We start from the raw sequence: 15,570 nt of genomic DNA, 5'->3' as shown, positions 1-15,570 counted from the left end.
TTTTAAAAAAAACCCAGATCAACATAGGGGGAGAAACATGCAATCTTATGTATGTAAGTGTGCACAGGATTGTTAATGCACCACATGCTAAGGTGTTTATAAGATTAGAGAACTGTGTAAGCACCATTGAACACAAGTGAGGATTAGGTGCATACAAATATGCATAGGATCTGTCTGTATATCAGGAGTTTGTTTCCACAGACTGTGAAGGGCTGTCCCAGCTACATTTCTAATTAGTATCTTTTATTTCTCTGCCAGACTCTTGAATCTCTTTAGGTCACTTGTTGAGGAAAAGATTGAGTGCCTGAGATCTACTTCACCTCTGCTGTGCATTGTTGTCATCTCCCATTCAACTCTCCCTGCCAAAGAGATGTGTATGGGGAGGGGGGGGGGGGAGGCAGCAATCTTTCCTTATCTAGATTCCTTTATCTCTCTTCAAATCTTTCCTTCCAGCTAATCCTGCCCCATCTTCCCCCTAACTCAGATTCATCAGCTACCACAATCAGACAATCAAATCATTTGTCACTTATGCAGGCCGATGAATTCAGATTCAAATCCCATTCCTGAAACAATCAAGGGTTTTTAACACATTAGCTGCAGGTGAGGAGGACTGTGTTTCACAGAACTGATGTTGTGTGTATATTTTCAGATGCAAAATCAAACCAGCTTAGATGTGAAGCACACTAGTATTTTTATAGTTTGATCATTATGAAGTGTTGTTAGTTCTATTTCACAGTGACCGTAAAGATGTATGGCCTGGATTTCATTCATTCATGAGGGTAGCAGTATCACTACAGGTCACTTCCTGTTGAGCTAATGATCTGAAATGTGGTGTTATTTGTAGTTGATAGTACCCTAGTTATTAGAAAAAAAATATAATTTCTACATATCTGCCAAAAATGGAGACTCTCAGTGTTTATCATCTAAATTAGAGATGCATATTAGGATACTAACACTTCATAGAGAAAGAAAAGTGTCAAATGACAAGGAAAGAGAAACTAAGGAGAGATTAAGCAGCTTTCTGGAAAGGCTTGAAGGGAAACATAAGTGGGAAGAGAAGACAGAGATGTTAATGTGCCAGAATGGAACACAGACTCCAAGGAAGGAATCTATGGAAGAAGACAGTTGGGTGAATTTCTTAAGAAATATGACTGGAATGAAACCTAATGAGAAACCTGTTGGAGATTTAAGGGGAGACATTACTAAACCACAGCACTTGAAAACATTGCTTTGAATGAATGCTATAGTCTATAGCAGGGGTGGCCAAGGGTAGCTCTCCAGATGTTTTTTGCCTACAACTCCCATCAGCCCCAGCCATTGGCCCTGCTGGCTGGGGCTGATGGGAGTTGTAGGCAATAAAACATCTGGAGAGCTACCCTTGGCCACCCCTGGTCTATAGCTTTCAAGGCAATGTTTTCAAGTGCTGTGGTTTAGGAATGTAAAATCTTCTTTCACCCTCCCAAGAACATGAAGGCATAGTTTTATATTATATTACTTGATCCATGGTATCTATTCTTCCCATTATTTTGTAAACATAGTAGAAATACATAGCTATACATTGAAAAGGTGAAAAAATCGCTTTTTTGCCACAAAAACTAGCTACAACTCATGAGCAGTACATGATGTCATTCATATTAATCTCAGCTTACTGGTGGTGGTTATATGTGAGTGGCTAGCTCATGGTAGATAACAAACCTTGACTTTAGCACAGTACTTAGGGTGCCAAAGAATACATTTACTTCCAGTGGAGTGCAAAATGTCAGCTGCCCCTATTTAGCAAGCAAGATGGTTGAGCCCAGGTTTCACCTATATTGTGATGCTCCCCAGAACCCCCTTGAACAAGTTACATGTATCTTTCATGCAGGTGGGAATAAGAATCCCCATTTGGGGCCACTCATTGTTCCAAGTAACTAGTGATGGATCTATTTACTTCCTTTATACCCTACTTTTGTCCATGATGTGGAAAGTGGCTTACAACATTCTCCTCTCCTCCCGTTTTATATTCACAATAACCCTTTAGGCCGTGGTATGCTAGACTGAGAGATCATTGTGTCATTGGCCCAAGATCAACCAGCAAGCTTCTGTGTGGGGATTTGAAACAAGGTCTGACACTTAGTCTGACACTCTACCACTACATGACACCAGGGAGTTAAAGTCACTACAAGTAGCATGTTCCAGAGTAACTGAGTCAGCACTTTTTCTTGAACAGTTAAGAGTTGATTCCAATAGCACCAGTTACCAGCAGGATTTTTGGCGTATAAACTTTTGAGAGTGAGCACCCCCTTCATCAGATTAATCTGGATTTGAATCTAGCTGTTCTATTCCCAACCAACAGAGCTAGCCTCTGAAATTTTTGTTGAACAATCCAATCAGTTAATTGGTATCCTTTGCCTGTGAAACTGCAAGCTTTCTTCCACCACTGCAATTTACATGTTGTGTTAATTGTATGAGATTAAAAAAAATCAACAAAAGATTGCCCATGCCACAAAGGTTACCTAAATTTCCAGGAACCTTTTAAAGTACAGAAGTGTTATGCCTGTTCTGAACATGCTTTCTTGCTCTGAAGTGCATAAATTACATTTTAAAATCCTCTTGCTTCCTGCCACTCTAATCTCTTCCCCTTGATATGTAACATATTTATGGATGCTCCCCATGTTGGCTTGTAAACAACCACTCACTGTAGTATCATACAGAATGAACACCCTCTTTCTAGGATTGGGTATGCCTTGCCTTATTTATATTCATAGACTCATGGTCCTGTAGTATGTCCTTGGTCCAAGAATTGTACCCACCACATTCACTGTCCATAAAGGATAACACAGACTCTTAGGAAAACTCATGTCACAAGTTATGTATTAATCTTTAAGGTGCACTGGGATTCAGAGCTGGTTTTGCTGCAGGAGTGGTTATGTTTTTGGAATCCGTGAAAAATGGTTCTTCTTGTTTTAAAGCTAAAAGTGTCTAAAAACAGATATTTTCAGGCAGGTGAATAAAACTTTTCCCTACATATTTACAAGGCTGTCTCCTTCAGTAGATTAAAGCCTTTAAAGCCTTATATGGCCGAGGACCCGCCTACCTGAGGGACCGTCTTTCCCCATATGAACCCCAGAGAGCACTGAGGTCAACCGGGAAAAATCTAATGACTATCCCTGGGCCGAGAGAGATTAGATATCAAAAGACCAGAGCACGGGCCTTCTCAATAGCGGCCGCCGCCCTTTGGAACCAACTCCCTGAGGAGGTGCGGGCCCTGCAGAACCTTGACCAGTTCCGCAGGGCCTGCAAGACCTCCCTTTTTAGACTTGCACATTCGGACTGCTAGAGAGGCCCGTAAATCAAGGATCCGCCAAATGCGGTTTAAAGATCTATACCGCACTGCTGGTACTAGCAGAACTAGCGTCAATTTCCATCAGTACTGGCAGATGAAGTTATTAACTGTATCAATTGTATTGACTGGTTTTTAAAATTGTTAAGTTCAATGTTTTATATTGTTAAATTTAACTGTTTTGATTGTTATTGTATGTTTTTATGAAATGTTGTCAGCCGCCCTGAGCCTGCCGAGGTGGGGAGGGCGGGATAAAAATAAAATATTATTATTATTAGATGAAACTGAAGTTTGGTGCCCAATTTGGTGCCCCTGGAAGGCCGGTGCCCTAGACAATCGCTTAGTTTGCCTAGTAGCAGGGCTGGCCCTGAGCATTCAATCTTTTGAGTTGCGCCTTATTTCAAACAAAGTTCTAGTTGTTCTAAAAGACTGTATCTTAATCTCTTAAATGGGGCCAAACAGCATTGCAGCAGACATGTAGAGTCTGTGACATGCCAAGCCTAAAGCGAGCCCAATACTAATGTGTTGCTGCCTGCAAGGTGAACCTTTTGCTTTTGCCTGAGACTCTAGACAAACAAGGTAGTTCTGCCGGCCATAGCACATGACTGGTGGTCGCATTGTGGATGGGTATGGCTGTGAGGGTCTGATGAATCATTACAATTCCTGTAGAGGAGTAATGAGACCCCAAAGTGTCTACATGTGTGTGACAAGCAAATCTGGAGGGAAAAAGAGTCCTATATGTTGTTAGGACCAGCCAAAATTACACATTTTTTTCTAAACTTCTAAAGTTCTCCAGAACTCTTAATTGGGCTGCATATTAACAATAAAAGGTGGCCAGGAGTGGGGTGAGGGGAGGATAAAGAGTCTTAATATCATGGCCTGAAAATTACATTCTTCTCCTCTTTTGTTTTTGGATTTTGCTTTGGACCAGCATAGCTAATTCAAATCACCTTCTAGTATGCAAATTCTGTATAACAGAACCATAAAAGTCATTTTTAAAGATGAGAAAGCAGCTTTTAATGATTTGTGTGAAGTGACTGGCATGTGTGTTCTTTACTTTTTCTCCCTCTATTGCTGATTCACCTCAGAATTGCTTTCCTTCATGATATTGGAAATGTGTTTTGGTACTCTAGAGGGGGAGGAAATGGGAGGCAATTTGGAGCAGGAAAAGTGATGGGCGTGAAAAGCGTTAAGCATCCCTTTCTCTATTCCAAATCACCCTTAAAACCAATTTAATATGGGGTTCTGTTATGTTTCCAGTGCAAATTTCACATTTTACTATAATTACAAATGCCATAGAATTGGGTGGATATAAGTCTAGTTTAAAAATAAATACATTAGCAGACCTTTTTTGGTTCCTTCCCTCCTCCCTTTTTCATTCTTAACTATGAATTACAAGGTGTTAACACCTGTCAGAATCTCTTGTTATAACAAGGATAGTAACAATCTCTTGCTGTGTTAATAGAGCTCTTCGAAGTACTATATATGCTCTACAAAGTACTATAGAATTAGGTATATTTGAGATTAGCTTCAGTACCATTCAAAGATATCTCCACTTACCTGGAAGTGAGTCCTATTAAACTCAGTGGTCCATACTTCCAACTAAGAAGAGTTGACATTGCTGTGTTCAGGTTTGTGACTGCCATGTCCTAGCATGTGGGACCATTTGTAAAACAATTCCCTTTGATTTGAATGGCTTGGCTTTGTGTTTATGAACAGAAATTTTAAAAATCTCCAAAGGGCCCTGAAAAGTATTTCAACATTGTTCTCCCCTCCCCCCCCAGTGTGGAGCCCACCATTGGCTTCCTAGAATTTTTCAATGGAAGGAAGATTTGCAATTATAAGGTGAATCAATTAATATTTCACTATTAACAAAAAGAGGACCCACATTCTTAAATGCAAGATGTTATAAACTCCTTCCTCAATCAGCTACAGGCTAGATTTTTCTTATTGCTGGTTTCACATCAAGAAAACCTTTGCTCACCTAAAGACTTCTCTAGTAAAGCAGTGAAGTCTGGTTTTTCTTAAAAAATGAAGATCCCAGTGACCAGGCACTGAGTAAAAGTGTGCCTGCCCGCAACTTGCCACTCTTTCTCCTGAAAAGGGAGGTGTGTTTTTGTTTTTTTCTGTCCTGGCTGGTACCACCCACCTTCCGCCTGTGCCCCCTCCCCCACATTTCAAATCTGGGGGGGGGGGAGGGGGAAAAGGAGAGATTGGATTTCTCCCAAAACTGGTTGCCCCAGCCCTGCACTCTGCTGCGTGGAGCCGAGGCAGTCACTGGAAGAGGGGCTCTGACGTCACCCGCAGAGGTAGTTTCCAGCGGCCCGAGCTGTCAGTCCGTGTGTCAGGTTAGGTATTAAAGACACATCTAACAGCCCCCCCCCCGTCCCCTCCTCTAGAGCGGCCGCGGCACACAAAGAGAGTTGTCCATCTCCTCGGCCTGCGAGGATCCAGCATCAGCTGCAAACGCTGCCTTCTGCCAAGACCTGGATTGAAACTCAGCCGGGAGCGGAGCCAGGAGGTGAAGGGGGTGGGGTGGGAGACACCGCAAGGAACAGAATGAAGCCGACCAGAAAAAGTGAGTCTAGAAAGTTGCTTGCTTGGGGTAGTTCGTTGTTCGTGTGTTTTGCCCCCTTTCCACGGTGGATAAAACTTCTTGCAAGGCGCCAAGTGTTTTGAAAGGTTGAGAAAGCACTTGCTTTGCCAGCCGAAGTCGGGGGTGGGGGGTGGGGTGGGGGAGTTTTCGTGAGCGTGTGGGCGTAGAGAATGGAGCACCCTCGTGGAGACAGGGGCTGTTTGTGTGTGCGCAAGTGGTCCTGATCGGTGCTTGCAAAACCTTAGAAACTTTGCAAGAAGTTTGGGGAAAAGCGCGAGGGAAGGAGATGAAAAGGGGGTGGGGGTGGAAATGCCTTCCAGGCACTCAACTATGCTGAGGGAGGGGGACCAAAGGAGCTAGGCGAGGAGTCGCGAACGGAATCTTTTGTTCGGTCACATTTATTGCAACATTGCAGGAAAAAAAGCAAACCTGACTCAACTTCATGCCTTCCTTTCTCAATGGAAGAGCCTCCCCACCTCCAGCCTCCCAAGATGAATATATGTTTTAAAAACCCTACCTAAGGTTTTGTGTTTTTTTCCCTCTCCTCCCCCCCACTTGCATGTTCGCTTTTCTCTCTTGATCCCAAAATGGCAACTTTCCCAATTTTCTCTTTTGCAAACTCCTCCCTCTCTCATATGTGCCCCTCCAACCTCACGGTTTCTGATGTGAATTTTTAGGAGGGGTTCCCCCCCCCCCCCGTTTGCAGAGTTTATAAAATGACAGCTTGGGGGGGGCGGGTGAAAGGCGATGTGTTTGGAGCAAAACCGAGGTAACGTGTGTGTGGGGGGGGGGGCGCGCGCAAGTTCCTGTTTCTTTTGGAACAAAGAGAACTCTGTCTAGGCATCTGTCACTCAGGCAGAGAGAGACAGAGAGAAACTTTTTGTGTGCGCGTTTCTGGCCTTCCGATTGCTTCTATCCGTGGGTGCCGAGGGACCCCTCTTCTGGGGGGTGGGGGTGCTTGGCTAATCCAAAGCTTTGTCCTTTGATCACCCCATGGAAAGGGCTCGGAGGAGGAGACGCAGGGGTAAGAGCGGCGATGTAAAGGCAGAAAACATGGAGTCCCGGTTTGTTTTGTGTGTGAAGTCAGAGCGGCAGGGATTTAAAGAAAGAGTCTGGGAAAGGAGATGGAGAAGCTGGCCTGTCTGTGCTCGCCCCTTATTTTCCTCCCCTTGAAACTGATCTGACCTCCTTCTCAAAGTAATGCAGATGGGAAAAAATTCTTCAGTTTTTAAAAGCACATTTTCGTGCTTCTTACTAAGTAGCAAACTTATGACACGTGATTTGTCTCCTAAAATTTAATGTAAGCCTTTTCATTTGCCCTCTGTCCTGCTTGGATCTGCCTTCGGTGGTATTCTCTTTGTGTAGGAATGAACACGGGAGAATGCCGCTTGTTGCAGACTTAACTTCTAGTTGTATTATTTTTTTTTTTGAAAGGGGTATTTTTTAAATTTATGTAGAAAGTAGGGACAAACGTGCGGCGTCTCGAAAAGGTGCTTCCCAGGCGAGGCTTGTCGCTCCTTCCTGTGTTGCTTTATATTTGTAATTTTTTCGCCCCTTCCTTGCTTTGGGCAGGCTTGAGCTTTTCCCATGTGCAGCTGGTTGTGTGGGCAGCAGCTCCCCGGGCCTGGAGGAAACGGCGGCGAAGCGGGGGAGAGAGAAAGAGCTCCTCCTCTGTGCTGTTCCAAGTCTGCAACTCATCAGGGGATGGAGGAGGAGGCGGCTTCCCTCACGTAGCCAGCGACTCCCCCTGAGCCCTGTGGCACTGCGGGAACAGGACGAGGGTCCAGTTGCCATTTTCTCTTGTTCTGGGGAAGGGAGTCGGGTTTGCATCTCAATGGACTTGATTTTGCCTGGTGTTTGTGTGCTGTGCGTGCTGGGTGCCGAGGGAGTGAAGGAAGAGAGCGGGATCCCGACGTGTTGATCTTTGATTGCCTTCCTCCAAACAAACTCGACCACATGTCTGGAAAAAAGGGCAGCGAGTGAACCTTAAGCAAACTGAAAGTCTGGCGGACTCATTTGCTCACCAGTTTTATAATTAGCTCCTTCCCCCTTTAAAGTAGGGGGGGGGCAGGGAGACTTGCATGTAGATCTGTGCTAAGGAGTATTTGAAGTATCTTTTTGGATGCTCTTTGAATATATTTTAATTTTCCAACAGATGGGGTATTTCACCAGGATAAGGAGTTGGCTTTTGACCTCTTTTTCTAAATCACTTTAATGAATGAATTATAGATAATTAACAGCTCCAGTGACATACAGCTCATATGGGGGGGATTAATGAAAAGGTTTATCCCTTAGAACAATGCACAAGCGCTGGATGTGTCCAGAGGGGTAGCATTAAAGCAATGAAGCATATTTGGGGGGATATTAAAAAAAAAACCCCTTGTTATCCTTTCCCACAAAGAACAGGCTTGTAAAAAAAGAAAGAAAGAGAAACTTAAGTGTTGCCGCTTATTACAAAGGATTACTTATTTCAAAACATGGCAACTCTAGTTCCCTAGAATACAAAGCGTTGCTCTGCAGTGGATTGTCCTGTGGAGGTTGGCTCAATTGGATGAAATGCTAGCCTTAGTCAGGCTTAACCCACCCTTTGCTGGAAACTTTGCATCAGCTCTTGCTCATCTGTGTCCAATAGCAATTCATGTTCCCTGCTTCACAGTGGCACTGAGCTAATGACCAAGGTCAATTTTATAAAGGTCTCACTCTCTGCAGTGGCATCTTTTGCATCCATGTAATAATGCATACCCCAAAACTTTCTCCATGTTAACAGGCTTGAATCAGGACAGATCTGCCAGCAGTTCCACCATGTCAGACAGTGACATTGGGGAAGAAGATGGGATCGTATCTCTGGATCTGTCACAGGCTATTAAGAGGAAGCGAAGGGGAAATCTTCCAAAGGAGTCGGTGAAGATTCTCCGGGATTGGCTGTATGAGCACAGGTTCAACGCATACCCGTCTGAGCAAGAGAAACTCAGTCTCTCCGGACAGACAAATCTTTCTGTTCTCCAGGTAAGTATGATTTGCGAGTCCATCCCAGGGATTGCAAGATTACATTGACTGTATAGCAGACATTCAACATTGCACATTGCTGACTTACACTGAAATTAGATTATTATAATTAGTTAATGCAACAGGTGTCTGAATAGAAATTCTCCAAATCACTTTTATAAAGCAATTAGCCAATTTTCTTTTCACTCATATGGTGCAACTTAGTGATCTCATATCTGTTCTAAGATGTTAGTTGAAGCTGAAGGGTGTAAGGAATCTAGGTTTTAAGTATTCAGTGGTGATTCATTTCTCCCAAATACCCTGAAGAACAACAACAAAAATCTTGCACCTCAGGGAAAACATGTTTCTACAATATGCAGTGTAGGCATTTGTTCAGGGAATTTGATTTATGGGCCAAGTTTTGCAGCCATTCCTTTCCTGCTACATTGGTTTTATGGGAGTGCAATCCTAAACAAGCTTTACATGGGAAAGATCCATTGAAATAAATTGTGTTTAACTTGCACATAATGTCAGAGTATCCAAATCTGGTTCACAATGCCATGCTAGGCTACTTATGCCATTGATGGGATTAGCTCCAGTCTTGCATGAATCCGGAAGTTAAGTAGTTGTGGAGGATTGTAACTGGCATGGGTGAGTGTACAGTTGGCATTCAAATGACTTCAAGCATCTATCAAGAGGAGGGAAAGTTACAGATACTGATATCTCTTTTTAGAGGTATTAGAGTGCCGTGCCTATGTGCACATACATTTGATATATATAACAGAGGAATACTTCATCTTAACCACAGGATGTGTTTATGATGGATTCCTCCCTTGATCATAACTGATGTTCTAGAAGAACCTGATTAGAGGTTAGCCCACCACAGGTTTTATGGCTGATCAGTTGAGCAGAGAGTACCCCAGAATGAAAAAATTAAAGCATGGTCTAGCTGGATTCGTGCATGAGAGTTGAGATTAACATTGTGAGTTTAAGTAAAGACAAATCCTTTTAAAACCAATGACATCACAGGAAAGGGTGTAACTCGGATTAGGATTTCACTCAAACTCTCCAGGCTGTTTGCCTACAAAACTTTCAAGCGTTTCTGCCACTTCCAAGGTACAAGTCCTAGAGAGACAGAAGCCGCTGAAGTATTTGATTTCTTGAGATCTCAATGAAAATTAGGAAGTAAGCCTATGCAGGTTATTCAGTGATGCTTACTCCTAAAAAAGTTTTCTTAGGATTACACTTCTAGGCTCTTGGATCCCAGTCTAGCAGGAGAAATTGAACAATGTGTGTTTCCTTAATTTAAACTCCTTAACCTTATAGGAGGACCAAGCTTTGTTAAACGTAAGAAGCAGTAAATAGCTCTTACTTTGAAGTTTGCCTTTTTTCTTTTCTTTTAAAGAATCCATTTTAAGAGACTTCTTTGCATGAACTGTATTTAGGATAGCAAAATGTGGGCATAAACAAACCAATGGTTCAGTTTGGTTTTTTTTAAGCTGAAATAAAATGGTTCCCCAAAGGTGTTTTCTTGTTTCCTCACCATAACAAATCCTTTTATGTGTGTTTGTGCAACAAGGAGAGGGTGGAGGAAGGAAGAAGGAATGAAAATCAGAAATAAAATGAGCATTCACTTATTATACCCAATCTGGATGTAAACAATGTGTCACTGAACTGTATGCAGTGACACCCACTCAACACCTGATCTGAATTTAGCTGCCTCTATTTGTATAGAATGAAGCTCAGCTGAGGGGGTGCTTCCTGTGGCCACATCTAAGTTTTGGCAAGTGTGTGCTTCATTGTGGGAGCTAGGCTGAGCAGCCTGTGAAAAAAGCCACGCTTTTCTAGGTATCTGCCCCCTTCCAAGGTTTTGTGAAGTGCTTTCTGTATGTAAGGGATTGGCCAAGACTTTGCAGAGGAACTAAATATCAAGCATCGTGATTGGCTATGGTGTTGCTTTTTGGGAGGATGGTAGAAGACAGGAGGACCTGGCATGACTTTGTCCATGGGGTCGCAAAGAGTCAGACTCAACCGTGCAACTAAACAACAACAAGGGGAAAGAAATCTAAAAATTGAATGCTTGTATTTAGATTTGGAGGTTAAAAATGCACATTCTTTCATGCTGTATTGATAGATAGCACCCTGTTTTGTTTTTTGTCTGCGTCCTTGTTTTCAGGCATGGGTCTTCTTAACCAGTGTTGTGGTCTCATTCAGACTTGCTTTTTGACTAGTAACAGAAACTGTCATTAATCTAAGATTTATAAGCCAGTAGTAGTTTTTTTTGTACCTGTTTCTGAAGGGAAATTGAAATGCTTTTGGGTTGCAGTTTAAATGTTATGTGGTTTCCTTCCTGATTTATCACTGGGGTGCAGCAAAAATGCTAAAAGCTGACAAACAGTCTAGTTCACACAGGAAAGCAATGCCAGGTTTAGAACCAGAACCTTGGGAGTCCACAGGCAAATCTCTAGAGTTCTTGGTTGATCCATGCAAAGTGAAAAGTATCAGTACTAACTCAGAATTGTTCAGTGTTTTAACCAGGGTTTTTTAAAAAGCAGGATATAAGCCCATTTTTTGTTTTTAATATGACTATATAAAACAGGAGATTCACAGACTAAACTCCATTTAGAATACAGAGTGGCAGAATTGGTTCATATATGTTGTTCACATGCGGAACTTAACATTTCCTTGTCTGACTTTTTAAAGCTTTTTTTTGTAAAGACAAGAAACAAATTATTGAAAAAACTTAGTACATGACTGAACAAAATTCAAAGTTGTTATAGGATCCAGAATTATCAGTGTTTCTGGCTCTCTGTGGTTCTTTCCATTGCCTTAGCAAAACCTTTCTTCATGTTTTTCATTGTTTATTTTGCCTTATCTGCCCCCAAGGGTTGCTTCATATGTGCTGCCCACTAAATCTGAAGGAAAAGAATGTGCTTCATTGGATTTCTGTGTATGTTTAAGAATTGGTCACTTTTCCATTGTGAACTCTTGCTCAAATGTAGCTTTAATCTTCCTACTTATTGCTTATATGTGTATTAAAGGAAAGACTCATACTACAGGCACTACTCTTATTTGACACAACTTGTCAGACTTAGAACTGTTTTGTTACTGAAGTATCTGAAACCAAACACAGAAATCTGCTTAGAAGCAGCCTCTGGACTCACTGTCATCTGTGTGAATTCTGAAAACCCCCATGAACCAGGTCCAAGAGATATTTGTCATTGCCAGTTCCTAAAGTATAAGTTTTCAGTGGGACTCTTTGTCCTTGAAATTGAAATGAACATGGCAGTCCAGGGAATCATCTGAGATGCAGGATTTATTTAGACTCTGGATCCAAAAGCTCCCCTCCTGAATTTTTTTTACCAGTACAAGTGACCTATGCAAACAGATTTTTGTTGTTGTTGTTAAATGGGGTCCTGGTTAATAACTAGTTTTTCTGGGGAGGGGGGAATATTTTTTTTAGACCATGGGAGGTTGTTGTCTAAATTGGCTGTGGTGTTAGGCTGCCATTTGTTAAAGGCCTTATTTCCTTGTGGGGAGAGATGAGGGACCACATGCTGCCACCAGGAACATTCAGGCTGAGCCCAGACCGCTGGCTCAGGGTGGCAGTGTGCTGATCTGGAAGTGAGCTGGCAGAAACTGGAGTGCCCTGGAGCATCCAGACAGCCCGAGGAACAGGGGCAGGCCATGGCTACCCTACCCTGGGAGAGTGCTCATGTGCCTGTGTGTCCCATCCGCCACTCCCCAGGTGCTTCCCGGCTCTCCAGGCAGCTGGGGAGGTGCCTCAGAGGTGCTCCAGGTGAGGTGGAGATGGGTTGAGGGCAGAAGTAGGATAGCAGTGTGCATTTGGACATGCTTTTTTGGTCTGCTTGCCTGCCATCCCTGGTGCAGCTTAAACCACCCATCTGAACCCAGCCTCAAGTTGCTTTTTTTTGCCCACAGATTCAGTTGAGGCTCTTTATTTACTCTCTTAGTACATGAACATGGAACGAACAGTCATTATCCTCACCTGGCCAACATGTGGTTTTCTGGGAATTTCCCACTTTGCTGTTTAGTCACTGGGCCCTTGACTGGTCTACTTTTGCCCCTCGCTCAAGCTTCTATGAGAAGGAAAAGCTGGGAAGGTGAGAAAGGCAGTCAAAGTAGTCTCTTAAAAGTCAGGGAGGGCACTACAAGGCCTGTAGGATACTGTTTAGAGTGATGGACACGGGAACTGAAAGGAGGGGGGGAATATCTACTGAACAGAGTAGAATTTGAACTATATGTGTATGGGACCATCAGTGAGGGTACTCTATAGAATTACTGTAGGACAGTGGACAGGCTTTTGCTCCCAAGGAACTTATTGTCCAAACTAGACAGTTGGGAAAGTGAGTGAGGCAGAGACAAAGAGCAACATGAATGTGGGTAAAAAATGTAATTGTTTAGAATTTGACCAGAGACTGGAATGAGGGATAAAACCAAAGGCCCCAAAGTTTAGGTGATTTTTGAGGAGAAGCTTGAAGGTGGAGTAGCAGTGCAAGCTGGTCACTGGAAGCGTGTTCTCTGACCCGCTGAAGCACCTCAGTTGTCTTAACATGTCTCACAGGCTTCCTTTTGTCTTCCAGTATTTTATTAATTTGTTTCTAGTATCTTCAGGACCAAATCAAAACAAAACTCGATGTTTACTTAGCATGGAGTGAAAGGAAAGTAAAAGAGACATATTTGATTTGTTGCAACATAGTTCTTGTGAAAAGTAGCTCAGAAGCTCCATTTAGAATTATCTGCTGGGCAAACAATGCCTCAGGTCCATCTTCATGTTCATATTATACAACTGGAGATCAGTGGGGAAAGTGCCCATCTTGCTGAATAGTCGGCAGCATTCCTCAGAGAGTTCTGAGCTTCCTTTGATAGTTTCCATCTCTCTGCTGACCAGGCCTGGCCCTCTGAGCTGGGATCTGACTGCACAAGAATGCATAGTCTGTTCTGCTTGGCTTGCTCTTAGCACAAATGTTCTGATAACAAGTTACAGCCCTTGCTTGTGTGCAGAGGAAGAATTGGCTTACTATAAAGATCGTCTAGTAGTTCAAGGTCACTTTTAGTATCTCAAAAGCAACACATCATTCCATCTTGCAGTAAACTCAAAGGGCCTTAACAAAGAAAAGTGGCTGTGAAAATTCTGTATGCAAATGTTTCTTGGGGGTTTGAGGCAATTTCCTTATTCATGCTGTAGGGTCTGAATGCTGCAGGGGGCAATTCCTATTGACGTAAGAATCATGAAAGGTGATCCGCTCACTTGACCCTGCAGTCTTGCTATCAATGCTAGAAACAGCCCCTCTGTCCCCTTGCTAAGGGGCTTTTGAAAGCTGTTGTGAAATGCCTTCTACTTCATTTTGGCCATTTTAGCAATAAGGGGAAGAAAACTGCACAATGTTGGATTGTGTAGGAAGTTCCCATGTCAGCGTACTATCTCCCTGGAACCTGGTGGTTCTACCCTGGCTGCTCTCCGTGCATTCTCTCCATTCCAAATGACGTTCATATGTTATTGGGGTAGGATCCATGTATGGTATGTTGAACACCACTCTGTTTCTTCAGTGTATGTCTTGGAACTGAGGCTTCTATCAATGGGAGATACAAAGAAGAAGGTGACTCCTTTTTCATTGAACTCTGTCTACAGTTACATCACAGCCCAAATACACAGAGGCTCGGAAAATAAGATTTACCCTTGTAATATGAGTAACAGTTTGGAGACTACCCTGTCTGAGATTTACTTAAGAACATAAGAGAAGTCAAGTTGGATCTGGCCAACGGCGCATCCAGTCCAACAATCTGTATCACACAGTGGCCAATAATTTATATACACACACACACACACACTGTGGCTAATAGCCACTGATGGACCTCTGCTCCATATTTTTATCTAACCCCCTCTTAAAGCTGGCTATGCCTGTAGCCGCCACCACTTCCTGTGGCAGTGAATTCCACATGTTAATCACCCTTTGGGTGAAGAAGTACCTCCTTTTATCCGTTCTAACATGACTGCTCAGCAATTTCATTGAATGCCCATGAGTTCTTGTATTGTGAGAAAGGGAGAAAAGTACTTCTTTCTCTACCTTCTCCATCCCATGCATAATCTTGTAAACCTCTATCATGTCACCTCGCAGTCGACGTTTCTCCAAGCTAAAGAGCCCCAAGCGTTTTAACCTTTCTTCATAGGGAAAGTGTTCCAAACCTTTAATCATTCTAGTTGCCCTTTTCTGCACTTTTTCCAATGCTATAATATCCTTTTTGAGGTGCGGTGACCAGAATTGCACACAGCATTCCAAATGAGACCGCACCATCGATTTATACAGGGGCATTATGATACTGGCTGATTTGTTTTCAATTCCCTTCCTAATAATACCCAGCATGGCATTGGCCTTTTTTATTGCAATGGCACACTGTCTTGACATTTTCAGTGAGTTATCTACCACGACCCCAAGATCTCTCTCTTGGTCAGTCTCTGCCAGTTCACACCCCATCAACTTGTATTTGTAGCTGGGATTCTGGCCCCAATGTGCATTACTTTGCACTTGGCCACATTGAACCTCATCTGCCATGTTGACGCCCACTCACCCAGCCTCAACAGATCCCTTTGGAGTTCCTCACAATCCTCTCTGGTTCTTAGCACCCTGAACAATTTAGTGTCATC

General features: G+C 43.0%; 1 protein-coding gene across 6 annotated transcripts in view; it reads left to right on the top strand.

Moving 5' to 3' along the window:
- Positions 1-15,570, top strand: part of TGIF2 (TGFB induced factor homeobox 2) — a 93,889-nt gene that overhangs the window by 65,401 nt on the left and 12,918 nt on the right. For 2 of the 6 annotated variants that reach the window (XM_060230971.1, XM_060230966.1), the window contains one exon: positions 8,686-8,924. In XM_060230971.1, coding sequence (XP_060086954.1) covers positions 8,721-8,924 — 204 coding nt within the window. In that variant the 5' untranslated portion in view covers positions 8,686-8,720. Of the gene's footprint in view, positions 1-5,522; positions 5,901-6,629; positions 6,688-6,896; positions 6,943-8,346; positions 8,597-8,685; positions 8,925-15,570 lie in introns of those variants that run through there. The other 4 variants (XM_060230969.1, XM_060230968.1, XM_060230967.1 and 1 more) reach the window with 4 other exon arrangements.

Source organism: Heteronotia binoei, chromosome 2 (assembly GCF_032191835.1).
Source record: "Heteronotia binoei isolate CCM8104 ecotype False Entrance Well chromosome 2, APGP_CSIRO_Hbin_v1, whole genome shotgun sequence".
In the NCBI taxonomy this organism is placed as follows: domain Eukaryota; kingdom Metazoa; phylum Chordata; class Lepidosauria; order Squamata; family Gekkonidae; genus Heteronotia; species Heteronotia binoei.
This window is presented reverse-complemented; position numbering and strand designations above follow the sequence as displayed.